General features: G+C 43.0%; 1 protein-coding gene across 2 annotated transcripts in view; it reads right to left on the bottom strand.

Annotated features, from left to right (window-relative positions):
* The window catches only part of CCDC170 (coiled-coil domain containing 170), a 91,816-nt gene that overhangs the window by 42,027 nt on the left and 22,028 nt on the right, over positions 1 to 27,761 (bottom strand). For both annotated transcript variants that reach the window (XM_053292660.1, XM_053292650.1), the window contains exons 4-7: positions 14,315 to 14,449; positions 11,199 to 11,455; positions 9,358 to 9,502; positions 5,759 to 5,944 (exon numbers count right to left, since the gene is read on the bottom strand). In XM_053292660.1, the coding sequence (XP_053148635.1) occupies positions 5,759 to 5,944; positions 9,358 to 9,502; positions 11,199 to 11,455; positions 14,315 to 14,449 (723 nt within the window). The remainder of the gene's footprint in view (positions 1 to 5,758; positions 5,945 to 9,357; positions 9,503 to 11,198; positions 11,456 to 14,314; positions 14,450 to 27,761) is intronic.

The raw sequence follows: 27,761 nt of genomic DNA, 5'->3' as shown, positions 1-27,761 counted from the left end.
TTTTATGGATAATTATTTTAATTTGAACTTTTTTATGTTTTGTTTTTAAATTTCTTGGTTGTTTTATTGTTTTGTTGTTTATTATTTATTACATTTCTAGACAGCCCCGTCCAAAGGCTCTGGGCGGTGCACAACAAGTTTAAAAACATAAAAACAACACAATTTTAAACACACTGTTAAAAAAATATAAAAACAATTTAAAAACAGTTCAGAACCATTTAAAACCAATTAAAATATTTTAAAACAATATAAAAACCTTGGAAGGCCAGGCCAAACCAGGAAGTCTTTAGGGCTCTCTTAAAGGCCAACAACAAGCCTAAATTACGGATATCTGCTGGGAGTGCATTCCATTGGCCAGGAGCAGCTACAGATAAGGCTCGGCTCTGAGTTGCCACTAGACGTGCTGGTGGTAACTGGAGACAGACCTCTCCAGATGACCTCAACATGCAATGGGGATAATACAGAAGAAGGTACTCTCTAAGGTAGCCTGGACCCAAGCCATTCAGGGCTTTAAAGGCAATAAGCAGCACTTTGTATTTTGCCCGGAAATAAATCAGTAGCCAGTGCAACTGTTTTAAAACAGGCATAATATGGTCTCTCAGAGTTATTCCAGAGACCAGTCTGGCTGCCACATTTCGAACTAACTGAAGTTTCTGAACTACGTACAGAGGCAGCACCACATAGTTTACACAGAGAAAACAATAATACATTAATATTTATTAATACATTGCAATATATTCCTGTACTCCTTTTATCTCTCTCGCTCTTTAATATTCCCACACTGGAATATAATCATTATTACATTTTTGTTTTATTTTTTACCATCTACTTATTGATGTATTTAAAAACAGGGAGATCTCAACTATAAATTGATCTCACAGCATGAAGCCTAGCTCTGCCTCATTTGGTGGAAAGAGAGATTGGCTTTCATTTCCCTTGTTTAGTCATGCGATGTCACAGCCACAACCCAGCAAGTGCCCATAGCACAACCACTTTCCCACACAACAGAGGGCCTACAATAGTCATACTAGTTGGGAACAGGAATAACTATTTATTAGAGTAAAGCTATGGCTGTTAAGTAGCATTTCCATAAAAGTGGCAGCACTGCCTGGCTGTTCCATTTACTGCCATGCAGTCTATCTGGGTTACTTATAACATCTGGAAAGGTTCAACAATTGGCTCAGTTCACTATTATGTATGTCTGCCCATGACCAAGAGTGCTCTCCCCAACTCCCATGACGATGATTCATTGGCCAATGGAACTGGGAATAGACACACAAATGGTTAGCAATAACAGTTGTGTGTTTTAAATGCATGTGTTTGGAACATGATATAGCAAGATCTCTTCATGTTTCTAGAATCTCATATATGTTAATGGCAGGACAAAACTAAAAGAAAATGTTAGTATTTGTGGACTAAATCACATATTTTCCATGTGGCTTTATCCATCTGGCACCAGAACATGCTTTGGCAGACATGCTACTGTATGGATATAAAACAGATCATTTGAAAGGCTATCCCTGACTTTTAAAAAATCCTAAGTGCACCACAGTTGCAGTAAACGTGCAATATCTATTCTGCCCATTTTTCTGGTCTCGAGCTGAGCAACAGAACTGTACATGGGATCTGGAAAGGACTAGTTTAATCTCTCCCCACTCCCAATAGCAGCTTTCTTCCTTTAATCCAAGTTATGCTCTAAACATTCATTCATTCAATATATTTTTATACCACCCAAAAGTCACGTCTCTGGGCAGTTTACAACAAGCAAAGAAAGTTAAAACTTTAGTTAAAATAAATGACAACAGAAAACTTAAAACAGTAGTTAAAACAAAATAAATGATCTAGTAAAAGTTGAAACATTACAACAATTTAAATTCTAAAACATATTAAAATGTTGTTAAAACAATATTTAATTAAAAGCCTGGGTAAATAGATGCATTTTTAAAGACTTTTTAGCAATAGCAATAGCAATAGCACTTACATTTATATACCGCTCTATAGCCGGAGCTCTCTAAGCGGTTTACAATGATTTTAGCATATTGCCCCCAACATTCTGGGTACTCATTTTACCGACCTCGGAAGGATGGAAGGCTGAGTCAACCTTGAGCCCCTGGTCAGGATCGAACTTGTAACCTTCTGGTTACAGGGCGGCAGTTTTACCACTGCGCCACCAGGGGCTCTTTTAAAAGTTGTCAGAGATGGGGAGGCTCTTATTTCAGCAGGGAGCACATTCCAAAACTTTGGGGCAGCAGCAGAGAAGGCCCATCCCCGAGTTGCCACCAGACGATCCAGTGGCAACTGCAGACAGACCTCTCCTGATGATCTCAATGGGTGGTGGGGTTCATAATGAAGAAGATGTTCTCTTAAATACCCAGGGCCCAAGCCATTTAGGGCTTTATAGGTTATAACCAGCACCTTGTATCTTTCCCAGAAACTTATCGGCAGCCAGTGTAGATCTTTCAGTACAGGAGTAATGTGGTCTTTCTGAGATGACACATAGACCAACTTGGCTGCCGCATTCTGAACCAGCTGTAGTTTCTGGACTACACACAAGGGCAGCCCACATAGAGCGCATTGCAGTAATCCAGTCTGGATATAGTCCATGACTTCCTAAATCAAGTGATTAACCAAGTACCACATACAAGGACATCTTTGTCCCTCTAAATATAATCATCACCAATTTGTAGTCTATACTCAGATTAGCTCAGATATTATCCCATCTGTGTCATGACTGTGCTAGATTTGGCAGAATGTATGTTTGCTGGCATTCCTAAATCCCAAAGCAGACCTTTCTTCTCAAAAGTAAAAATGATGGGATTTCATTGTTTACAACCCTGCATACTTTTATACGCAAGTTTGGAAGAGCTCAAGTTTTTAATTAAAGTTTTTTGGTTTTTTTTTTTTTTTTGCAATGAACATAAATTTAACTTTATATTCTTAAGTGCTGCTGAAGTGCTTTCAACAAGATTCACATGCCAAATTTATTCCTTTTAAAAAGCACTAACCTATTTCAAATCTATTAGATAAAATCAGATTTTAATTTGACCCAGACCAGTTCCACTGCATGTTTCACAATCTTCCTTCTTTACTCTTTTTTAATGCTTGCTTAACCATCAACTACAGTGATTCAGGCATCTTTTGCTGCATTGAGGACCATTATTGTGATTGGATTGTCTGTGTGGACCACCACATTTCCTTATCTTACAGCCATAAAGTGGCAGATTGCTTTGAAGTAAACCCCAATGGCTATACTTGTCCTTTGTAGCTGAGACTCAATGAGACTTGCCTCTGGGGGGTTGCGGGGAGAGCGGGGTTAGCCCGCTCTCCCCACAGACGGGCAGGCAGGAAGCCCTGGGCGGCCGGATCGGCCGCCCACACAACTGCCAGCTCTGTTACGGAGCCAGCGGGGGCTGCGGGGATCAGGAGCTGTGCGGCCTCCGGAAATTCCAGGATGCCCCGCATGAGCCCGCAGGGCATCCTGGAGAGACCCCTGAGCCCCGGAGGCTGCTTGCATCCTCCTGCCTGGGGGGTCTCCTTGTGTGTTGCCGCAGCGTGGAGTTACGCCGTGGCAACACACAACCAAAAAAAACCACAGGGCTAGCGGAGCACTTGCTCCGCTAACCTGGGCTAAGGGGTGGGGGAATTAGCAGGGCTTGCTGCCGGGAACCACGCAGCTCCCATTGCATCACATGACCACCAAAAAGTGGGCTAGGCTCCCTTAGCCCACTTTTTGGCAGTCATGAGAATCACCTCAGTATCTTATATATCTTTGTATCCAAATTAAAAAAACCAAAATGATGCTCCTCCAAAAAGAGCTCTTTTAAAAAAAAATAGAGGAAAACTGGAGGCAGGAAAATGGTGGCTGTCCCTATCTACAGCTGCATCCACTGCTGAAGAGGCAAGATACTTTTCACTTTTAATTTTAACACTGACACTAAAAAGTGGGTTGTCTCCTCTGCTTAAGGTGGAAACTTAAACAATCACAAGCTTTTCAGCATTTGCCACTATTAATTTTCAATGGGCTTGTCTGAAGCAATCTAGATGTAGCATTGTAAGAAATCCTTACAAAGGAGTTGTGCAAGCAAGGACTATTAATTTTCGATCTCAGTAAGGCACCAATTCTGTTTTTAGGCAGACAGATATTTTATATAAGGCTAACTCATTCAGGTGCAACATTTCCATATGTGGGCTCTCATAGGATCACTTCAAGCAGTAATCCATCTATGCCAAACTGGTTCATATACGACTCCTTGTGCCACAGAAGACCGCAGTGTTGGGGACATAGCCTCAATATGCCACATGTCACAGAACACTCTCTAACCTGTCTGGGATTCCATGTGCAGTACAGAGAAGTTTGTTTCTAGTTTTTTGTCATTAAAACATAAGAAAATCAATAAAACAGTATTTTTTTTAAAAAAGAGTCAAGTGTGTTCAGTTATTCAAACGAAAAGTATTTCTTGCCTGTGGGTTCCAGTGCTAGTCATGTTTTTCTTACCTAACTCCAGGTGAAGTGATCGCAGTGTTGAAATGTTTTGCACTTAAAAGTATCTTGAGCAAAGGTGGCCAACCAGCATATTTTCTAGTTGCAAATGAGGCTCTAGCTGCCCAGACATTAAGCTTCAGAGTTGCAAATGTGACTCTTTGGCCATGGTGAAATTTAGCCAAGGCAGAATTTGGCCTCTAAATTCTGTGCTGCTGGAGAGCCATTCTCCTCCCACTGGTGCAGGAATCTGGAGTATTGGTTGAACTTAAAAAAAAAAAACCACCAAACTGAAAACCTGGATGTTCTGAGAGTGTGAGCAGAGAGACACCTACGGTATGTTAGAAATCTTACACAATGAGGCGGGCAGTAGGTGATACAAAGAACCGGCGGCAAGGTGTGCTCAAGCTCAGCTCAAGAAGGTCTGAGGAGGTGTTGCCAAAATCAGAGAAACTACAGGCAAACTGTGTTCCACAACAAAATAATGACACAATGGTATCCTTTCCTAGAAGAGGAGGAGAGAAAGTGGGGAAAGAGGTAAACATTGTGCTTTTGGATTGGAAACCACTCAGTAAACAGTAAGAGGCAGTGGAAGCGGGGGGTGGCCCAAGGAATTTGGGTGGCATTTTCCCCCTGCCTTGGCCACCGTCCACCAACTGTGCCTCCTTCGGGATTAAAGGGGACCCAGGTGGTGCAGAGGAGGCTGGCAGCAGACTGTCATCCTTGCCCTTGCAAAGGTCAGACCACCACCTCTAAGTCTTTGCAAGAGGAAGGGGAGAGGAGGAGTTTGCTTAAGCCTGTAGTTCTTTGCTGCTGCACATTCTGGTTTCTTGGCTTTTGTCTGTAAAATGTTGGTCACCTCAGTTAGTGTCTGGCAACCCAAATCTCTCTTCTTTTCATGCATAAGCAACATGCACACACATACTTAGCCACCTAGTGGCACAGTGGGGAAATGACTTGACTAGCAAGCCAGAGGTTGCCGGTTTGAATCCCCGCTGCTATGTTTCCCAGACTATGGGAAACTCCTATATCGGGCAGCAGCGATATAGGAAGATGCCGAAAGGCATCATCTCATACTGTGCAGGAGATGGCAATGGTAAACTCCTCCTGTATTCTACCAGAGAAAACCGCATGGCCACCAGGAGTCGACACCGACTCGACAGCACACTTTACTTTACACACATACTTGAATGGAATAAGCATAAAACTCTCTTCAGGAGAAGAATTTGTTCAGAGAAAGACCTGAAGCCTTAAGACAGGTATATTATAAGGACATACATCACTTAGATCTTCCATGTCTTGAGAGCAAGCTGCTGTCTTGCTCTGCTCTTTGTTCAGTTCTGAAGCAAGCCTCAATATGGTTTCTCTATTAGCTTTTGACTCTATGTCATGAATATGGATAGTCGCTTCAAATGTAGCAATCTGAGCCTTTAGGGCCGTATTTTCTTTATGCATGTCACTGATCTGGAAGCAAAGAAATTAGATAATCAGTTAAACCAATTAAAAATGGTTATTTCAACATTATCTTTTTCTGGCAGCATAGCTATCTTATCTTATATGTTTAAATGCTCTTGTTTAGCATATCTTTTAGTTTTAGCAAATAAAAGTCATGATCCAGCCACAGTTAAGCACTTCCCAGTCCCATTTATTTTAACAGGAAAGCTGAGCACACATTGTGGCTGTTTGTGTGAAGCACCAGGATTGTAGCCAATCCTGGCGCTGCCCTGCCAAGGAGCCCAGGAATTTGCCCTTCTAATGAGGATCCTGTCCGTGTGTCTGCTGGGGCTACCTGCAGCCCTAGCAAACACAGAGCCGGGTACCTAGAGTGCCTGGCTTGAGGGGGAATCCCCCAATGCAGCACACTCCTTGTGTGGTGCATTGTGGGATTTCTGGAGGTTGGGCAGCATTTCCCCAGCCTCCAGAATGTGCACAGCTCACTGAAGCGGCATGTGTGCAGTGGCATGGCGTTCCAGTAGATTTGGGGGGGGGGAAGGTAGGTATACTCCCCACCCCACAGCCTTCCCTAGCTACCAGGGATTTGGGTCATGTGAACGACCTTACTATATTACAACTTGGGATTAAACACACAGATTGTGGACCATATAACATTTACTCCACAGCTATCTCATTACAGTTAATACAGTACTACTTATTAACTACACCTTATTTAGAGGTGGGAAGGAGGTTGTATTGCAGCAATTATGGATGCTTGAATGTATAATATGCTATTACTGGGAAATCAGCACTGTCTCATCCTGTATCTTACATAGCCCTTCACTTCATCAACATTTATGGGTTTTGGAACAAAACAGTAACCAGGGTTGTCTGTTATGGGAATGTAGCATCACAGTCACCTCCAGTGTGCTGTGGTCTCCTGGGACTAAGACTCCCTATTAGTTGTGATAAACCCATAAAGGAAGGGTTTTAATTTAATGAAGAGGGTCTAGATATTATCTTGGGATAGTCATAAAAGAAGACAGCTCTTGCCTTTGGACATGTCTGGTATTCAAGAAGAAACAATGGAGAGTAGATAACTCACACACCCAGGTCAAGTCAGCTAGAGATTGCAAAGCTACTAAACCTTGCCTCTGTTGGGATACCAGATACTATGGCTCCCTTTCTACATCTTGTGTTAACTCAATGCTTCTCCTTGGATAACTCCTTGGATCTCACAGCAAATGAGAATGAGAAATTAGATCTGGAATTCCTTATTGCAGGGGGTTTGCAATGTCCCCACCCTGCTGGTTTTTAAGAAAGCTCCAGATATCCATCCATCCACTTTATTACAGCCAAATAAAACAAAACTTCAGAATAATACAATCAGGTTAGAGAGTAAAAGCAGATAATAATACAACAAAAAGAAAACAAATACTAATACAGTAAACCTTCACCAAATTTCTGCTACTCAAACCCTGCATCACTCCTTTCAACCCTCCTCTGCCGTAGTTTGCCTGCTATAAACAGAACTTTGTAGGGGTGTGCACGGAACCGCGGAGCTGCAGTCCAGCACTGGGGTGGGGGGTTCCAATAAGGAATAGGGGGGGCGTTACTCACCCCGGAGACAACCACGCCGTATTTCATTGAGCAATCGGGCGGCAGGATATCTCCCTGCCGCCCGCTTCATTCCCCGCTCGGCGCGGCTCCGTCCTCCTTATGTATTCAGAATCGGGCGGCAGGATATCTCACTGCCGCCCCCTTCAAAGCCCCGCTCGGCTGGCGGCCACCCCCAAGAAGACCCCTGCCGCCCCCTTCTTGAGAAATCCCCTCCCATTGCAAGAGGGTGGCAGGAGAACTCCCTGCCGTCCCCTTCCCCTTTGCCGGTCTGGCTGCAAATGGCTTCTAAGAAGGCATTTGCAGCCAGACCGCCAAAGGGGACGGCAGGGAGTTCTCCTGCCGCCCAACCTGCCGCCCGATTCTGAATACATAAGGAGGACGGAGCCGCCAAGCGGGGAATGAAGCGAGCGGCAGGGAGATATCCTGCCGCCCGATTGCTCAATGAAATACGGCGTGGCTGTCTCCGGGGTGAGTAACGCCCCCCCATTCCTTATTGGAACCCCCCACCCCATCCTCCCGAACCAAAACCACCCCGTGTCCGGACCGGTCTGGAGGCCTTTAGAATGGCCTCCGAACCGGTCCATGCACATGACTAGAACTTTGCAACTCTCAAGGAAATAGAATCGTTCAAATCCGCCAATAAAAAATCTACTTTCACTTGCTCTGAAGCTGACCCACACTGACTTAATACAGGGGTAATTAACTCTTCTCTGAGATCCCTATAGAAACTACATTTCAACAATATATGCTTGGTAGATTCCACTTCTCCTGCCAAACATGGACATAATCTCTGGTTATAGGGAACCTTATGAAATCGCCCTTCCATCACCGCCGACTGCAACACATTCAGCCTAGCCGCTGTTAAGGCCCTACGATGCAACACATAAGTTACCTTTTGTAAGTATAGTGCCAAACATTGTCTATTTATTTGGGTTCCCATCCGTACTCCATACCCCACTTTACTGATATCGCTCTGTCTGGCTGTGTCACTTATACGCTGGTTTATAATATCTCTGGCCTTGGTAAACCCTAACTCCCTTATTGCCAGAAGTGAAAACCCCAACCAGCTTAATTTCCTGTCAATTGCACTTTTCCATCTGGTCTTGTAATCATCCAGCAGAACCAGTGGGGCGAGGCCAGATATCTAATTATACTGTCTAGCCTTTGAGTCATGACTTGTGGGGGGCCTCTGCGATGTGATGCGCTTGCTTTTTGTTGGTTTTATTGTCTGTCTTAAGTTTTATAACACATCATATAGTGTAATCTTACATTGTTAGGGTAATAACACCACAACATAAAATTATTATATTGTGTAATGTTATTAGCTGCCTTGAGGCCAATGGTGAACTGTGTAATAGGGATGGAGAATAAATATTTGTGATTTTAGACATTTCCCCCCACCACAAGACCTCTCTTTTTCTGCAAAACTGTATATACCACACTTTTATTTGACTCTTCAACCATCTGTGTAGGACACAGTAAGAATTCTAAAGTCGCATCTGCATTAGACACATATACATGTTTTAAATATTTTTAAAACTACTGTTCTTATTGTTAAAATTTTGTTTTAATCTTTTACATTTTTATTATATTGCTATTTTAATGGATTCTTCTGTTTTAATCTTGTTTATTCTTTGTTAGTGATCTTTTAATGGGTTCTTAAAATGGTTTTGATATGGCCAAAACCATAGACTAATCAATATACTTATTTTATTGATTAGTCGGATTAGTCAATCTGACTAATCAATAAATTTATTTGTTCATTCAGTGCATTAGACATACACACATATGAAAAGTCTCATAACATTTTATAAATAAGGAACCTTTGAAAACAGAAGTTCCTGGGACTCTTCTTTTCCTTTGATGACAACATCACAGAAATGACAAAGGCGTGCAATGAATTCACCATGTTCCCTGTTGGCCTTAGAGGCTTGGATCTGGCTTTCTTCAGACTCACTCAAGTATTTTCTAATAGGATACAAAAATAAACACATAATATAGAATGGACACACTTGAAGGAGGATTTTCTGTCATAACTATCCTAGGATCAAGATTTCTTTCTTCTTTTTTCTCTACAGTAAAGCATTTCTTTATGATCGGTTAAGGTTTGTTCTGATGACTCTTTAAGCTATTCTGTAATAATGAACAAATAACAATTTGTTAAATGACAATTTAATAATCCAAATGAACAATTTCATCAGCAACGATTCATGTCTGCATATAATCGGCAGAAGCCAAATAAGCAAGTGGGTGGGTTTCAGAAAATGTTTGCCCCCTTTTGCCCTACTGCTTTCTGCCATTTTTAAAATTTCCGTTGTTCAGAATTACTTCAATAATTAATACTAACCACTCAATACAATATATATTTTGTTTCTTAGAATGTTAAAAAAAATGGCCAACTAACATTGATAATGATTATTCCAACAATTAATTATTCACCACAACCCAGTTAGCACTGAAATAACCAACATTAACAATTCCATTTCATAGGCATTTGAAGTAGTTCCTTTTTTCCATTTCCAATATAAACAAAGCCTTCTATAGCCTTTCCTGCTGAAATGGTATGCAAGAGGGTCCCACTTCCAGTGTCTCTGTACTATTTCTGCCATACTTAGAAGTTTACAATTGCCATTTTTCAGTGTCACGAAATGTGCACATTCCCATGTGAATTGAAAACTAGGGAGCTCAAAAGGTCCAAGCAAGTAAAAACCAACCAACCAATCAAAAACCTAAAATGAAACAAAAATTGCTCTCCACCAGCAGTCAAGTCACAAATTATACTCAACAGGGATCCATGACACAATTCACAGTGGATTTATAAAGACTTTTTCACGATATAAAATGTAGCACTTGAGATAAAAAAATGAGATCCCCTCCTCAGATACACCCAGCAGTACTCTATGGGAGAGACGGGGGTGGTGGTGATTGAGTCCTCAAACAGTTCTCTGAAAACCTGACACAACTATAAACCCAAGTAACCACAACTGTTCACCCTACTACCCCTACTCTTACTCCTCTTCACCCGAGCAGCCCCGCCCAGGCTTGCACCAGTGTAGGGCTGCTCGTGTGAAGAGCCGGGATTGTGGCCGATCCCAGTGCTGCCCCACCAGGTAGACCAGGAATTCCCCCTGGGCTATTACCCAGATAGTAGGGTGCGAGGGAGCCCTTCTACTGTGGATCGTGGCCGTGTCTCTGCTTGTGCGGATTGCAGCCTGAGCAGACACAGAGCCAGGCGCCTAGAGTGCCCGGCTTGAGGGGGAATCCCTCAATGCACCACGCAAGGATCCTCTCCATTGTGGAATTTCTGGAGGCCGGGCAGCATTTCCACAGCCTCCAGAATGCTTTGCAGCTTGCTGCAGCAGTGATCTTGTGTGTGCCAGCATGGCGTCAGGATCAAGATGATCGCGTGGGGGAAGGTGGGTGTACCTGCCTTCCCCTCAGTCCTCCCTCGCTACCAGGGATTTCTGTTGTGTGAATGACCTTAGACTCTTTTCATCTTGACTGAAGAGACTGAAAGGTAGTTTTGACATATTTCCTATGAAAGAGAGTTTAATTATTTGAGCACTAACTCCTCTCTTTTTAACAAGCATAACAGATACAGGGTTTTACATTGCTCTATGGAAATTAATATAAATGAAGATGTCAGTTTATCTGACGTCATTACCTGATTTGTCTTTCCTGTTCATGGATTTTCTCCTTCAGTTCCAAATTCTCCTGGAGCACAGTCTGTGCCTTTAGATCTGCTTGTTTTTTAGAAATGGCAATTGTACCAGATTCCTTCTCAATCTCCTGGAGTCTACTTTGTATAGAGAAGAGTAGAGAAGATTGCCTGGCATTGTTCTCCTTATGGCTCTCCACTTCAGCTTTCAGCTCCTGAATAGACACTTCTTTAGAGGCTAGCTTTGATTTAAGATCTAGAAGCTATAACATGAAATAGATCAAGAAATGTAGAATGGGGAAATGAGAAAAAGATTCAACAAAAGACATATTTTAAATATTTTCAAGTATGAAAAGAGAGGGACTATAGATTCCTAGCAGACAACTTACATTGTAAGTATAACATTCCAACCTCTTTAGCATCTCTATTTAAAGGGGATTCTCAGACTCCTGTCTGAGACTTTTTAAAATATTGGCATAGAATCTATAGGTTCAAATACAAGTATGTGATTTTTTAAAAATTATCTCAAACATTTGCAGATAGTTGGAAGTATCTTAGCAGTTGTTCAGTACTTTCCTATGTGTGATTGCATTTCACTGCAAAAATCACGAACCAGATCAGCAGGACTTAACCTAAATTGCAGGCCAATTCTAACCATGTTTATTCAAAATTAACTCCCTATCAGCAGGCTTTGGATTGCCGCATTAGTCCTATTGAATAGAAACCCCTTTTCTTCATTTCAGTGAACTGTCTGGATATATTTGCTCTTCTGAATCTTTAATGTTCTAAGTAGAGGCTCTAGTTTATACTAAACTGGGATTCTGCAAGGGGGAATCAATAAAAAGCCATGCTGTCAGACTGCAAGGCTCTATCTGCTCCTAAACAGAGCCTCTGAATCAGGGCCAAAGACATAGGTCAGGGCTGGCTCAAGAAAAAAAAAAGATTAAAAATAAAGCAACAACAATAAAATCGATACCCAGTGTCAAAGTCATTCCAGTTCAGAAAAGTGGTTTCAAACAGGAATATAAGATTCTCCACATGCATCTCTAGGCTTGGGTCATTATCAATGCACTGGATATTTTGCTAAAAGTCAAACTGTCCACAAAAAGTAAAACTTTTTGATAAAAGCAGACATCAAAAGCAAGAATTTATCTGTTATAGATAGGACCACATGCACTGCAGCATTTCATCAGTTAATTTTTAATCTGTAATAAATAAAATATAAGTACTATTTACAGAATTTAACAGCATGGGTGAATACAGAAGCCTGAATAGCTTCAAACATTATAACAAATGTTCACCTTATGATGAAGTGTTACATTTTCTCTTTAAAATTATGGGAACCAATCATGCTTACATGCTAACAAGATGCAATGAAAAAAGAAAAATTACATTTGACTCAAAAGTTAATTAAATGATCAGAAATCTGGCAACAATAAATATGTTCATGATTCACAATGTATGATTCATGCAGTGAATTAAAAGACAAGCAAACTATACAACTTTAAAGAAAACTACACTTACAATAGAAGAACAAGTCAAAGGAAACAGCAGTTTAATGTACTTGTTTTTACTGCAATATTAAAAGTTAAAGCACACTTTAACACAACACACTGTTGAGACACACTTTAAAAAGCACACTTTTAACACAGTTTAACACTGTGTACACACAGAAAGAATGCCCGAGAATTCTTTCCTTGAGCCATATTAATTTTACCAGTCTGTAACCCACAATTGCAATTTGATTGGTACAACAGTTGTGAGTTCTACTTAAACAAGTAAATTCTAATATTTGTCCATGATGGAAAACACTGAAGTATGTAGCAGAAGGATCACTGTTGAAGTAATACACACCAATGTAATACACACCAATAACACACCAATGCTAAACAAAAGAAGGAAGGACCAGTCCACATATACGATCTTCAAAGGCTAAAAACTGATCCTATATTTACAAAATATAGTAAACACTGCACACATGCGTATTTGTGCACTGTGATACTGTTGTACCAAAGTTTCCTGCTTGAAAGGAAGTTTCTGAAACCTGCTTGCTTACTGTGCCGGTGCATTCCATTGCTGTGACTGGTTAGACACTGCCAAATCAGAAACCTCATTAATCCTAAGATGGCACTAAGCCATGGATGCAAAAAACTGCTAACGTTAAACATTTAACTCTACCAATGTGTTTATTGCGAAATCCATAGAATCAAACAAGTCTGACTCAGCTTTAAATTAAAAAAATAATTAATGAACTGTCATGACCTTGGGGGCAACTAATAACCCAATTTTGGTTTCTCAAATGCAAGCTCTGTGAATGCATACATCTGCTAGTGGGCACTCCTGACAACACCCAGCTTTTAGTTCACATTGCCTCTGGAATGGAGGTATGCATTCATATATCAGCCAAATTTACCCCGAAGTCCCTGCAAGCTATCAGGGAGCACTGCACACACAATTTGGGTTTTTCATCATGCATTAAAGTGTAGCCCAATTTATATCCGGGATTTTAAAAATCTACTTTTTGAGTCGGTTTTTTGGGGCAACTTCGAACTCGCAGTAAAGCCTCACAGAAAACCCATTGTAAAGACTACTGTCTGGGAAAGCTCATAGTAGAGGCTAACCTGTAAGTGCAGGTGAAAGCTTGATATATATACTTAAAATATTTAGACCAGTTGTATAGGAGGTGGTGCTGAAAGCCACTGAAAGAAAGAGGCAAGCAAATTTACTGAAAACATAGGGATGTGTGACAGCAAACAGTGACAGAGAGATTTAAAGGGGCGAGTATAAAGAAAACTAAAAGCTGCGCATGGATAAGGTCTGTAGCCAACAGAGATAAAAGAGAAGCAGCAAAGCTGCACACAGTTATGCTGCTTACATGTAATTCACTTCAAGAGGACAGGGAGCCTAACTGTGTGCAGGGAGACATGAGTGGCTTACAAAAGAAAAGCAAGGCTAAGGACACCTCTGGACACAAGCAGAACACAGTAGCCAAGACTACAATGCATGTATCAGTGGCATAAATGAGTTCTTAATTGAGTTTTTACAGCATGTGGCACCTGGTAAATGTAGCTAGATTCTTCTAGTGGGTTCACAATTTCAAGCATGCCTGTCCCAAAACCTACCTCTGCTTGGGCACATTCATACTTCACCAGGAGTGCTGCAAGTTCACTGCTGGCTGTTTCTGCTGCATTCCGATAGTGGCATAGCTGTTCTTGAGCGACAGGAATATCCAACAGAAAATAATTATGAGCTCCCTGCTAAAAAAAAAAATAGTATAGTCAAGGTCAAAGACAAGCCATCAGAACTTCAGATTCATTGCTTCACTTAGGAAAGGAACCATTTTCAAGATATTGCATTTGTTCTTATGTTAAGTACGCTAAATCCTCCAGAAGTGCAAGTGCTTTACCAGCAAGAGCCAGCTGTCTTCTCCATCACACATTTGGTTGTAAAGCTCTTAAGTTATACATATAATTATAAAATGGCTGTTTTAGCTAACTGTAGGGCTTACTTCCATTCCATCAATCAGTACTCTAATCCTATGGATCCACATAACTGTGATTAGTGCACAGAGCTGCTTATATAGGTACAATTATTGTTGCATCAAAGGGCAGGTACAGAAATGCTGGTAGTCAACTGAAATCCTGCTAGAGCCAATGACTATTACAGGTGAAACTCGGAAAATTAGAATATCGTACAAAAGTCCATTAATTTCAGTAATGCAAATTAAAAGGTGAAACCAATATATGAGACAGATGCATTACATGCAAAGCGAGATAAGTCAAGCCTTAATTTGTTATAATTGTGATGATCATGGCGTACAGCTCATGAAAACCCCAAATCCACAGTCTCAGAAAATTAGAATATTACATGGAACCAATAAGACAAGGATTGAAGAATAGAACAATATCGGACCTCTGAAAAGTATACAGTGTACTGTGCTTGATTGGCCAGCAAACTCGCCTGACCTGACCCCATAGAGAATCTATGGGGCATTGCCAAGAGAAGGATGAGAGACATGAGACCAAACAATGCAGAATTGCTGAAGGCTGCTAATGAAGCATCCTGGTCTTCCATAATACCTCATCAGTGCCACAGGCTGATAGCATCCATGCCACGCTGCATTGAGGCAGTAATTGCTGCAAAAGGGGCCCAAACCAAGTACTGAATACATATGCATGCTTATACTTTTCAGAGGTCCGATATTGTTCTATTCTTCAATCCTTGTCTTATTGGTTTCATGTAATATTCTAATTTTCTGGGATTGAGGATTTGGGGTTTTCATGAGCTGTATGCCATGATCATCACAATTATAACAAATTAAGGCTTGACTTATCTCGCTTTGCATGTAATGCGTCTGTCTCATATATCAGTTTCACCTTTTAATTTGCATTACTGAAATTAATGGACTTTTGTACGATATTCTAATTTTCCAAGTTTCACCTGTATATTTCAGGCCTGTAGGAGTCAACTGACAGCTATGACCAAGACACATGAAAGCAAGCCATGCCTACTCCTTCTCAGATCAACCTTACCAAATTCCTGCTCTGTACATATTTTATATGAATATGGTCTTAGTACATTTCTCCTATATTGGATCTGGTGGAGATGGTCATTTTCTTTTTGTCCTCAACCTTAAGTGCTTTTTTGCCAGGAGCAAAAGCTACATGTTGCAGCCTTAAAATTCTTTAAACTGGAAGGAGAATTTCAGTCTAAACAGCAATCTTGAGCTTTGATAGTCATCCATGTTGCAGAAGCAAAACTGTTTTACAGCACAATAGTCTATTTCAAAAGCATCAATATGTTCATAATAAAACCCAATACAGAATGCTGAGTTCTCACCATTTCTGCCACTTCTTTTAATTTGTTGTTTTAAATTTGAAATTGCAAGTCACCTTTTAAGATTTTTTTTTTTAAAGTAAAATTGCAGGACATTATATTTAAAGATAAACATTTTTTTTTCTTATTTTGTGACTGTTACAAGGATTTTGGCAGGTATTTTGTTGTTCAATAGCATCTTTCTTTTGCTGCTCTCTGAAGTATCAAAATCCCAAACATTGTTTCCATTCTCTAAGAACAGCTGGCAGCACTTATCCCAAAAAGGCCAATTATTTTAAATAAAGAAAGGATTTATGGAAAGTAGGAAAGTGAGAAGAATCAAAGCTGTGTCTTCCAAATGAGCTTCTAACATGATGCCTGGGTAATCGTTGCACTCTTTATTTAAACAAAATTAAGCCTAACATATTTTTGGAGCAGAAATGTAGTTAGACCTAGATAGAAATAATAAACATTGCAACAATGATTGAAAATTTAGGGAAGGCTGGGATTGATCTTCATGTGTTGTTTGGCTCAGAGTCTGATCTTGAAGGGATTTATTCACCTTTCACAATAAATGAGGGATTGGAACAGGTGTGTGCATGCAATTTATTTTACAATTTGGCCTGGAGATCACAATAAAAGCTATGAGCACCATACGGTAATTATCCCTTCCAATTTTGTTACACACAAACAATACAGCATATGAAAAAGGGAGCATGCTAAGAGTGCACCTGTTGGAGCATCCTCTATGGATGTTCCAGTGCCCTCCTGGTCATTCCCTTGATAGAATGCAGGGTGGGTGGGTTTGCTGTGCATTGAATGTCCCCCAAACACACACTACTTGGAGCGTGTGTTTAGGCATCATGAGGACGAGGCATGTTTAGGGGTCATGAGCCCCCCCCCCACGCTATCAAGGGATGCGTCACAAGGGCATTTGGATTTGTGCTCTTGGCACGCCCCATTCCTCACATGTGCTGCCAGTCAAATGGTTTGAACTGGCCCTTTGTTATACACAAACAACATAGTGCTAGGTGATCTTGCACTCAAATGAATTATGACAACAAGATGGTTTTAGGTGGACAGATTCAGGAAGGAGTATGCCTCATATATTTATATTTTGTATAAATGCAATATCAATAAGTTTTTAAAATGTACAAAGCAAAACAAAAAAACTGAGAACAAGAACAAGTAGTTTTTGTAAAGCAATACTTGAAGCATTCATGCTGGGCTACACGTTATGTTTACCACATGAAAAGCAGTCCAATACACTGTTAAAAACTTTGAAGAATCCCTCCTGACAGACAAAACTAGAAGGACTTGAAATCATACTGACAGGAAAGGAGGGACTGCAGGCTGGCTGGCTTATTCTTCCTGTTATTTGCCTTCAGTTATTTCCTCAGCTAAGTTTCCCAGCTGTTCTACAGGTAGACCTGAACGACAGGTAACTTGGGTAACTTCTAGTAACTTGGGTAACTCCTGCAACTTGGGTTCGTCTAGTGGTCATCTGTGCTCCACACAAATGGGCTTTGCACCTGCACAGAGACCTTGGAGTTTTTCCAAGTTAAATTTTCTCTCCAGAATTCTGGCGGTAGCCCCGCCCCCTCTGGCGATATGCGGCTGTGTCCGATTGCCTCCTCAGTCTCTGAGTCCGCTATCTGAAAAAGACTAAAGAGGGGAGGATGGGTGGGCATGTAAGAGCACAGATGACCACTAGAAGAACCCAAGTTGCAGGTAAGCAACCTGTCGTTCTTCAACGTAGTCTCTGTGCTGCACATGAATGGGCGCATAGCAAGCTGTACCCTGTGGCAATCTTACCTGGAAGTGGGAATTAGGCAAAGCGTGAGTGTAACACGGCCCTGCCGAAGGCAGCATCTTAGTGGGCACGAACATCCAAGGCATAGTGTTGCATAAAGGCGTGAGAAGACACCCACGTGGAGGCCTGGCAGATAACATCAGGTGGCACTGCTCTATCAAAGGCTGTAGAGAGTGCCATGGCCCGTGTGGAATTTGCCTTAATTGTGGACGGAAGGGGTCTTTTCATAATCTGGTAGCAAAAGGTGATTGCCCTAATGACCCAAGAAGAGATGGTTTGAGGAGAGGCCTGAGAACCCCTATTGGGTCCTGAGTACATGAGAAAAAGGGACTGGGAGGTACACCAGTCAGCAGTCCAGTGAACATAGTATGCTAGTGCCCGGTGAACATCAAGGGTACGGAGACAGTGTTGGACATCGTCCAAAGGATTGGGGAAGAACACTTGCAAGGTAAGTGGTTGGGAGCGGTGAAAAGAGGAAACCACCTTAGGTAAAAATGAAATGTCTGTGCGAAGAACCACCTTGTCTTTGTGGAATATCAGATAAGGCGAGTCTATTCTGAGAGTCCTGAGCTCGCTAACACGTCTTGCAGAGGTTATAGCGATGAGGAAGGCAACCTTACAAGAGAGTAAGTCTAAAGAAGTGGAGGCCAGAGGTTCAAAGGGAGGCCTCATCAGGCAGGTGAGGGAGATCCCAAGCAGGGGCCATGATGGGAGCATCAGGGTATAAGTTGGATAGTCCCTTTAAGAAGTTCTTGACAATAGAGTCTCCAAACCAGGAGTGTGAGCGAGGCAGGGAATGGGCAACGATGGCGGCTAAGTGGACCCTAAAGGAAGACATCTTTAAGCCAGATTCTTTAAGTGTGAGGAGGTAATCACAGACATGTTGAGTAGAAATGGCCTCAGGAGAAACTTCTTTGGAAGTTAGAAATCTAAGGAAGAGGTCCCACTTGTGATGATAGGATCTTATAGTTGGTTTGTGGGCCGCAGAGACGATCCGCTGGAGTTCCTGTGGGAAGGAGGTCTGATCCACCAAGCTGTGAGGCAGAGTTGAAGGACATCCGGATGAAGAAGACGGCCGGATCACTGGGTGAGAAAGTGAGGGATTTCCGGGAGTTGCTTGTAAAGACTGTTGGAGAGATGGAAGAGGCGAGGGAACCAGGTCCCTCTGGGCCACCAGGCAGTGATGAGAATGCACTCTGGCCAGTCTTGAAGAATTTTTAGTAGGATCCTGGGTATCAGAGGTATGGGTGGGAAGAGGTACGCTGAAAGGCCTGTCCAGGGCATAGCGAAGGCACTGCCGAGGGAGCGATGACCTATTCCTGCTCTGGAGCAGTATTGTCGGCATTGAATGTTGTGTTGGGACATGAACAGGTCTATTGTGGGTGTGACCCAAAGGCAGAAGAGAGATTTTAGTGTTGCTCGGTCCATCTGCCATTCGTGGGAGATGCAGCCTGTTCTGCTGAGGGCATCTGCCTGTATATTGGACTTGCCCTGGATGTGGACAGCTGTCGGAGTGATGGCGTGTTGGATGCACCATAGCCTGAGTTTAATGAGAGGTGGAGGAGTAGGGGAGAAAGTACCACCCTGTCTGTTTAGATGGGCTTTTGCCGTAGTATTGTCTGTCTGAATTGTTACAGTAGAACGAGCGATGAGGGGGAGAAAACCCTTCAGGGCCTTGAAGATAGCTAAGAGTTCTAGGAAGTTGATATAACAAGAGGCTTCGGTCCTGGACCATATACCGTGTAGGTGAAGATCTAGAATGTGTGCTCACCAGCCCGTCTCAGAGGCACCAGTGGTGATGACGAATTGAGGTACTGTAGCTGTGGGTGGAATAGGGAGCCTACAATCAAGTTTTTCAGGTCTACCCACCAACGAAGTGAGCGGCGTACGTGTGTAGGTATGCGTAGATGACAGGATTGAGAGTCTGTTTGAGGTTGGAAGTTATGGAGGAACCATTGTTGTAGGGTCCTGGATCAGAGTTGAGCATGAGGGAGGACATGGGTTGTGGAAGCCATGTAACCTAGGAGCTGTTGGATTGTTCGAGCCATGTGGTATGGGCGAAAACTTACTTCTGTCACTAAGGAGAGGATAGCCTGTATCCTGTGATCTGGGAGGTACAGCTTTGCTCGGGTTGAGTCGAAAAGGAGTCCCAAGAACTCTATGCATCTCGTTGGAGTGAGTTTTGCTTTTGAATAATTTATGTGAAGGCCTAACATGGTTAAGAGAGTAATGGTCGATTGTAAGGAGAGTAGGAGGTCCTGGGGGTGTTCGCCATGAGGAGCCAGTCACCTAGGTACAGAAAGACCTGGGTTCCTAGTTGTTGGAGAAAGGTGACTATTGTAGCCATGCATTTTGTAAAGACTCTCAGGGCCTAGGCCAAGCCAAACAGAAGGGTCTTGAATTGATAGGTGTTCCTGAGGACAGTGAACCGGAGGTAACAACAGTGTTGGGGCCGTATAGTCAGATGGTAGTAGGTGTCCTTTAGGTCTATCAAGACGAACCAGGCCCCTTTTTGAAGGGTCAAGATGGTAGCGATGGTGATCATTCTGAATCCCCTGTAGGTAACATGGTGGTTGAGTTCCCGAAGGTCCAGAATAGGGCGTAGGGTACTGTCTGGTTTCAGAACAGTGAAATAAGTAGTATGGAAGCCCGGCGTAGATGGGTTGTGGACTAGTTCTATTGCATGTTTGTTGAGTAATGATTTGATTTCTGAAAGGAGGGTGGGTGTGGCCTTCGTGGTAACTGGGGGGTTGACTGGAAGAGGAGAGGAGAATTCTATTGCATATCTGATTCTTATGATGGTGAGGACTCATGAGTCTGAAGTGATGTGTTCCCAAGCTGGTAGGTAGGGGGACAGACGGGTTCCCCACCTGCAACGAGGCAGGGAGTCATTGTTTTGGGAGGGCCAGCTGTCTGGATCTGGGCGTGGGCTGGCATTGGGGTGAGGGGGAAGGAGATACATCTCTTGTATGGTTGGTATCGAGATATACGAAAAAAAAGTCACTCTGGTGGATCTGTGAAGTAGGGCGCTGTGACTGCGGTTGATGCCATCTTGCTGGCTGGTAGGATCGAGGGGAAGAAGATTGGAAGCTCATCGAGCATGTTGTATTGCAAAGTCATTGGACCTTTTGTAGGGTCTCATCCATCTTCTCCCCAAAGAGTGCCTTAAATTTAAACAGAAGGTCTTCTATGCATGCCTGGTCATTGTGGGCTAAGCCTGAGGAGAGTAACCAGGCATGTCTACGTATGGCTACCACTGTGGCCATGACCTTGGAGGCACATTCTGTAGAATGTCTAACTGCATGTAGCTCTTGTTTGGCCAACTGAGCCGATTCCCTGAGGAATACTTTAGCTTGATCTTTTTTGTCAGGAGGAAGGTGGTCAAGGAAGGGACCCAGGTGCTCCCAGAAAAAGTGGTTGCAACGAACGTTATAGGCCTGGGAATTAGCTATTCTCAGGTGAAGAGCTGAGATAGAGTAAAGCCATCTGCCAAAAGTGTCTAGCTTCCCCCTCCCCCTTGATCAGGGGAGTTAGAAGTGGGGCAGCCCCTGTTCTTGGAGAAGGAAGATTCAACCACTACTGAGTTGGGAGTAGGGTGTTGTAGGAGAAATTTTCCAGTTTGTTTTTCCTGAGTATGGACTCTGTAGAAGTTTTCAGGTTTCTTAGTTGGGTATAGCAAGGAAGATGGTTTTTGCCAACATGATCTGGTGATATCCATAAGAGCTAAGTTCAAAGGAAGTGGCACTGGGGCACGTGTGTCTGCTTCAGTTAGGCTAAAAAGAGGATCAGGTTCCGGCTGATACTGTTGAGATAGTTGCACTCCTAAGGAAGCAGCCATATGGGAGATGTAATCTGCATAAAGTTTATAGTCATCCAAGGGGGAGCCCAGCTTTTAGTTGGATATTAAGTGCTGAGGAGATGATCCAAGGGAGATTAAGACAATGTGAGGACTTGGCCTCTGGGTCCTCATAAACAGATTCTTGGTCAGAGGAGTCCTCCTCCTTGAGGAGGTCCAAGTCTTCTCCAGTGTCGGAGACCTCTTAATTAATAGGAGTAAGTTGTGTGGAAGGTGGGGTCTTGAGTTGGGTGGTTATTTGACAGAACCTTAGGCAGCAAGAGCAATGTAGACCGCAGTGATGGAGGCGGTGCTTTCTGTGGGTTGTTTGATTGTAGATGGCGGGTCAGTCTAGTGTCCCTGGGAGGGGGAGGTACTTCCCTTGCTAGTTGGTGGAGTGGATTGGGGAACTAGAACGGTCTCTATGAACTCTTATATAATTCCACTGGTCCAGCTGGGAAGAGTGGGGATGTAAAAACTGGTCTCTAGGCTGGGGATGCCCGGCAGTGTCATATGGATCCCATTGTCTGGAATAATAAGATGGCTTAGCATGGTAGCAGTGCTGCCTATTAGGAGCTGTGTAATAGCACTCTGGATGCTAGGAACGCCGAGTTTGGCTATGGTCTGCATAGGGACAGCGCGGGTAAAGAGCTTTGAATTCGGCATCGATGTCGGGTTCGTAGGACTTCCCATCGTAGTCAGGGTCTGGATCTGAGGTGGTCTTGGGTTCATAAGCGAGGTCTTCTGGCTCAGATTCGATAGGGAGTGGGTCCTTGGTATCGATGCACTCCGGATCGAGAGCTGCCGGGTCCTTGTCCAGTATGGGATTGAGAGATCGGTCCTCGGGTTCGACAGATGGTTGTTGACTAGAGGTCTGATGGGAAGAAGGAGTCAGCTTGCATTTCTTCTTCTTTATGGAAGGTGCAGGTGGTAATGAACATTTTAAGGTTTGCGTAGCCTCTAATGCCTGCTTTGGCTTCTTTTTCTTCTTCTTTTTTAGAATTGGTGTTGTCATCGAATCCAAGGGCTTAGCCGTTGGGACCGAGGTGGTCAGTTCGGATGACGTGGATTGCCCCGAAGAGGATGAGGCGGGAGCCGTAGGCTCTGTGGGCAGCTTGGGTCCTGGCACTGATGCATCGGACGGCAAATTAGAGGGCTGCAAGCCCAAGTTTGGCGAGGAAGAGTTGGCCACCGCCTGCATAGTTGAAGGCTGAGATGCTGCCTGAGAGGATTTTAGTGCCTGCTCCCCAAGCCAAGATGTTAAGCGGGAGGCTCGATTTTTTTTTTGCCTTTTTAGTAAACTTAGCACAATGTGTGCAGGCGTCTACTTTGTGAGCCTCACAGAGGCAGAAAAGGCAGAGTTTCTGTTCATACGTGGAGGTGATCTTAGCCCTGCACCAGACACACCATTTGAATGTGGCCCTACTGTCCATAAACATCAGGGAGCAAGGAAAAAATGCTGAGCCCCGAAGGGGTGGGGGGGACACGCGAAAGAAATAAACACACTAACTAATAGAGGAAGATAACAAGAGTAAAAATAGAAAGAGGGAGAGGAAAATAAGTAGAGGGAGAGATTATTTACGATTTGAAGTGAATTTAGCTCGGAGCCACTCAAAAAAAGTCAATCTGTCTGTGGACAAAGAAAGACTGAGGAGGGAATCGCATGCAGCCACATATAACCAGAGGGGGTGGGGCTACTGACAGAATTCTGGAGAGAAAATTTAGCTTCGAAAAACTCTGATGAGGTCTCTGCACAGGCGCAAAGCCCATTCGTGCAGAAACCAGGTTTAAGAACTGCTTTTTGCATGTTAAACGTAACATGCAACCTGGCTCTTAATATCTTCAGAAAGACAATGCTGGTGTAGAAAGTAGCTACACTGTTGACTCTTCCCAATAGGGGTGTGCACGGAACTGCAGAGCTGCAGTCCAGCACTGTGGGGTGGGTTCCTTTAAGGGCGGGGAGGGTTTACTTACCCCTCCCGCCGCTTGTCCCCCTCCAGCGCTCGTATTTCTTGTAATAATTGGGGCGGGAATCCCTACTTCCCAAGTGATTTTAGGGTTCCTACATAACCAGAGTTCCAGATTGTTGTGAAAACCTGTGAAACATGGTCCAAGCTCACCCATAATTCCACCAGCAGAGATGCTAATGAGCTTTGTCATGATCTCATGGTAGAAAACATGTGGAGAATTCTGCATCCTAGCATAAAATGCTGAGTCAGTTTAAAGGACCGCTCTTTGAAAGTGGAATGCTGTAAGTAAAGTCTATAGCTGCTGAATGTAACAATCCTAACCCACATTATTAACTTCAAGTGCACATGCACACACCCCTTTATGGTGCCTCCAAGAAGAGTTGCAACATTTTATGTACACCTTATTCAAGTGCCAAATATCCCTTCAAAAGTGTACCTTATCCAAGATGTCTGCTTCCCTCCCACATGGCTGAAGGCTCTTAAAATAGAACAGTACCAAAGAACAGAGAACAGAACAGAGTGCTGTTTATAGTTTTTGGTTTTGTAAAGTCCATTCACGCTGTGCCTCAGAAAATGCATGGCGCTTGTCTACTTGATTGGATGAGCTGTGCTATTTCTAACATTCTCTACTTATCAGACTTCGTTGGTAATTAAACCAACATTAAAGCCCGATTAAATTAAAACTCAATTAAAGCCCAATTTACAAACCAATTAAATCAATATTCTAAAATGTCTTTAAATCATTGTCCTTTAGTCTAACTAGATTGTTAAACCTTTCCCCTAATATTTGTTTCCCTTCAAGCTGTATCTTGTGTAACTTGTAATCACTCATTAAACAAATGATTTAAGATTTAGCTGTATTCAAAACAGGCTCCTGGAACCACATTCTTGTGCTCCGGCTCCACCTGCTGTTTATGTTAAATACATTATGAGGAGTATTTCCTCAGTCCTGCCAGTCACTGAGGTGGTAGCGTGGGAGGGTTCTGTATTACAACATCAGGACACAATGAGATAAATTGTAATATGTGTTATTAGGGAGATCTTGACCTGGGGGCTGCCATTTGAGCAGCAGCAAGAGCCCATGCTCCTTATATAACATGTAGTCTTTCTATGCCATGCTACTTCCAAGTTCAGAGCCAGTACAGCAGTTGCCGGAGAGAAACTATTTGCCTACATGCCCTGCTTGTGGGCTTCCCAGAGGCACCTGGCGGGCCACCATGCAAGCGAGCGAGTGGACGGGCAGGCACTGCAGGACTGGTGCAGAACTGTGGCTTGCCTCCAGTAGAACCTTCTGGAAAAGCCTCTGCAGCCCAGGAGTAAGACACATAGCTTTAAGTGAGAACAGCTGGTAAGACCAGACCTTAATTAACTCAAGGCAGATATGACAGACTTGCAATACCTAGAGTACAGGGCCAGTGATAAGACCTAAAGGCCCTTTGCTGATATCACCCTGGGAGTGGGTGAGTTTGAGACCACACATTGTGTTGAGACATTTCTCTCACACTGTGCTTTACAAAATGCAATAAAACACTCACATATCAAACGTAGCACAGGAACATAAGAATAGCCCTGCTGGGTCAGGCCCAAGGCATATCTAGCCCAGTATCCTGTTCCGCACAGTGGCCCACCAGATGCCTCTGGGAACCTCACAACCAAGAGCGGAGAGCATGCCCTCTCTCCCGCTGTTGCTCCCCTGCAAGTGACATTCAGAGGCATCTTGCCTGAGGCTGGAGGTAGCTTATAGCCATCAAGACCAGGTGCATGGTCACAACTGAGCACATGGGGATGAGCGGCCCCTGGCTGCAGCGGCCCCAAGCACTCCCGGGGCCACCAGAGGCTCGCTCCAGCTTTTCCCCATACCGTCGGTGAGCTGGCTGAGTCACTCATCTGTCCCCATGTTGAGTGCGCTGCACTGGGCACTTCATTGACACACCATGGAGTTCAGTGGGCAGTGAAAGAACTCATTTGCCCTGAGCCCAACAGTGTGCAACAAAGTGCCCAGTGCAACAGGCAGACAGGCAGCTTGCCCATCTTGCCGCTGATGACTGTGCCCCCTGCATATGACACCATAGGGGAAGGGGGCCGCCGGTCGAGCTTGTCCTGCGGTTGCTGGCAAGCTCCCTACGCCCCTGACAAGACTGGTAGCTACTGATAAACTTGTCTTCCATGAATTTGTCTAAGACCCCCTTAAAGCAATCTAAACTGGTGGACATCACCACATCCCATGGCAGTGAATTCCATAGATGAATTATGCACCATGCAAAAAAGTACTTCCTTTTGTATATCTAAATTTCCTGGTGTCATGGGATGACCTCTAGTTCTAGTGTTGTGAGAGGGAGAAAAATAAAATAAAATAATACATACTCTCTCTCTCTCTCTCTCCATATCATGCATAATTTATAGACCTCTATCTTGTCTCTCCAGAGTCACTTTTTTTTCTACACTAAAAAGATGATGTAGATGCTTGTAGCCTTGTCTCAAAAGGAAGATGCTCCAGGCCCCTGATCATATTGGTTGCCCTTTTCCACACCTTTTTTTCCAGTTCTATAATGTCCTTTTTGAGATATGGTAACCAGTACTGTACACAGCACTCCAAATGTGGCCACACCAAATTTGTATAAGGGCATTATAATATTAGCATTTTTATTTTCAGTCCCCTTCCTAATTTTTTTTAATCTATTTAACACATTTTTATACTGCCTCATACACTCTGTGAACCACCCTGAGTGGTTCACAATCTAAAAACACAATTAAAACAATGACACCATAAAACAAATTAAAATACAAATAAAATTTCTAAAATTTTAAAACTATAAACTAAAAGCCTGACTAAACATGACTGCTAAGTTTACTCAAGAGCCTTTGATGAGGAACTTTGTCAAAAGCCTTCTGAAAGTCCAAGTATACTGTGTCAACCAGATCACCTTTATCCACCTGCCTTTTAACACTCTCAAAGAACTCCAAGGTTAGTGAGGCAAGACTTACCCTTGCAGAAGCCATGCTGGTTCTCCTTCAGCAAGGCCTGTTCTTCTATATGTTAACAGTTTTATTCTTAAGTATGTTTTCCAACAATTTACCCAACACGAACAATAAGCTAACTGGTCTGCATCCCCCAATTCCTTTTTGAAAATTGGATACTGCATTGTTGACAATGGATTTCATCTGGCAGAGCTCCTATGCTTTTAAGAACTGTACACATATAGCACTGACTTTTTGGTTTTTGGTGCATGAGTCAACACCAACTTGATGGCACTTAATCAATCATTGATTATTATTAATCTGACAGGTACTCTTTTTCTAGCATGGAGGTACAGTGCTGGGGAAAGCTCAACCTGTTGAATTTTTGCCTGCCATGCAACAGTTAAAGTATAACTGCAAAGCAAAAAGCAAAAGTTAATACAATTAAAATTAGCATCAAGATCCAATTGATGGACTGTATAAGCAGATAATTGTGTTGAAAACAAATATCTTCTGCTCATTGCTGCTCTAATTGACAGTAGGCAGCAAAGAACCCAACCATGCAAAGTGTTTCCATAGAGGTTTCCTCTTTTCACTTTCATATCAAATTGTAGCAGTAGCTAAGAGAAGACAGTGTACATCCCAAAACTATCAAAATCATGCCCTCAACTAGGCATGTACAACTTGTGACCTACAGAATCAAACACATTCCACCCACTAGATATTGTGGTTTGACAGGTACTTGACAATCCCCTGTTTTTCCAGTGCCAGGAAAGCAGTAAGAACAGAAAATTTATGAAGCCTCTGGTGGGCTGCCTTACATGGCTGGTGGGCTATATTCAACTTGGTGAGTCAAAAGTTATGCAGGTCTACCCTAGGCAAAGAAGCAGGATGTGATTCATAATCTGCTATCCTCATAAGGGCTGTGATAGCATCCTCTCACTATGTAACCTAAAATGCTGGAACAGTCATCATTTTGGCCTTATATAATCAATTTACACCAGAAATGTCAATGTTTGATATTTCCTTTTAGTTGCTGGCTTCCTTTATCCTATGTGCAAGCAGAGGAAGACACTGGGTTGTATCCTAAGAATTACTTCAGTTCTTGCAAGAGTGGAGGAGTGACATTTTTGCTGATCTCCTTCCCTTTTCTCCTCCCCACCCCACCATATCAGTTC

This window comes from Hemicordylus capensis, chromosome 1 (genome assembly GCF_027244095.1).
Source record: "Hemicordylus capensis ecotype Gifberg chromosome 1, rHemCap1.1.pri, whole genome shotgun sequence".
In the NCBI taxonomy this organism is placed as follows: Eukaryota; Metazoa; Chordata; class Lepidosauria; order Squamata; family Cordylidae; genus Hemicordylus; species Hemicordylus capensis.
The sequence above is the reverse complement of the archived record's forward strand: the minus strand, read 5'-3'. Positions and strand labels throughout refer to the sequence as shown.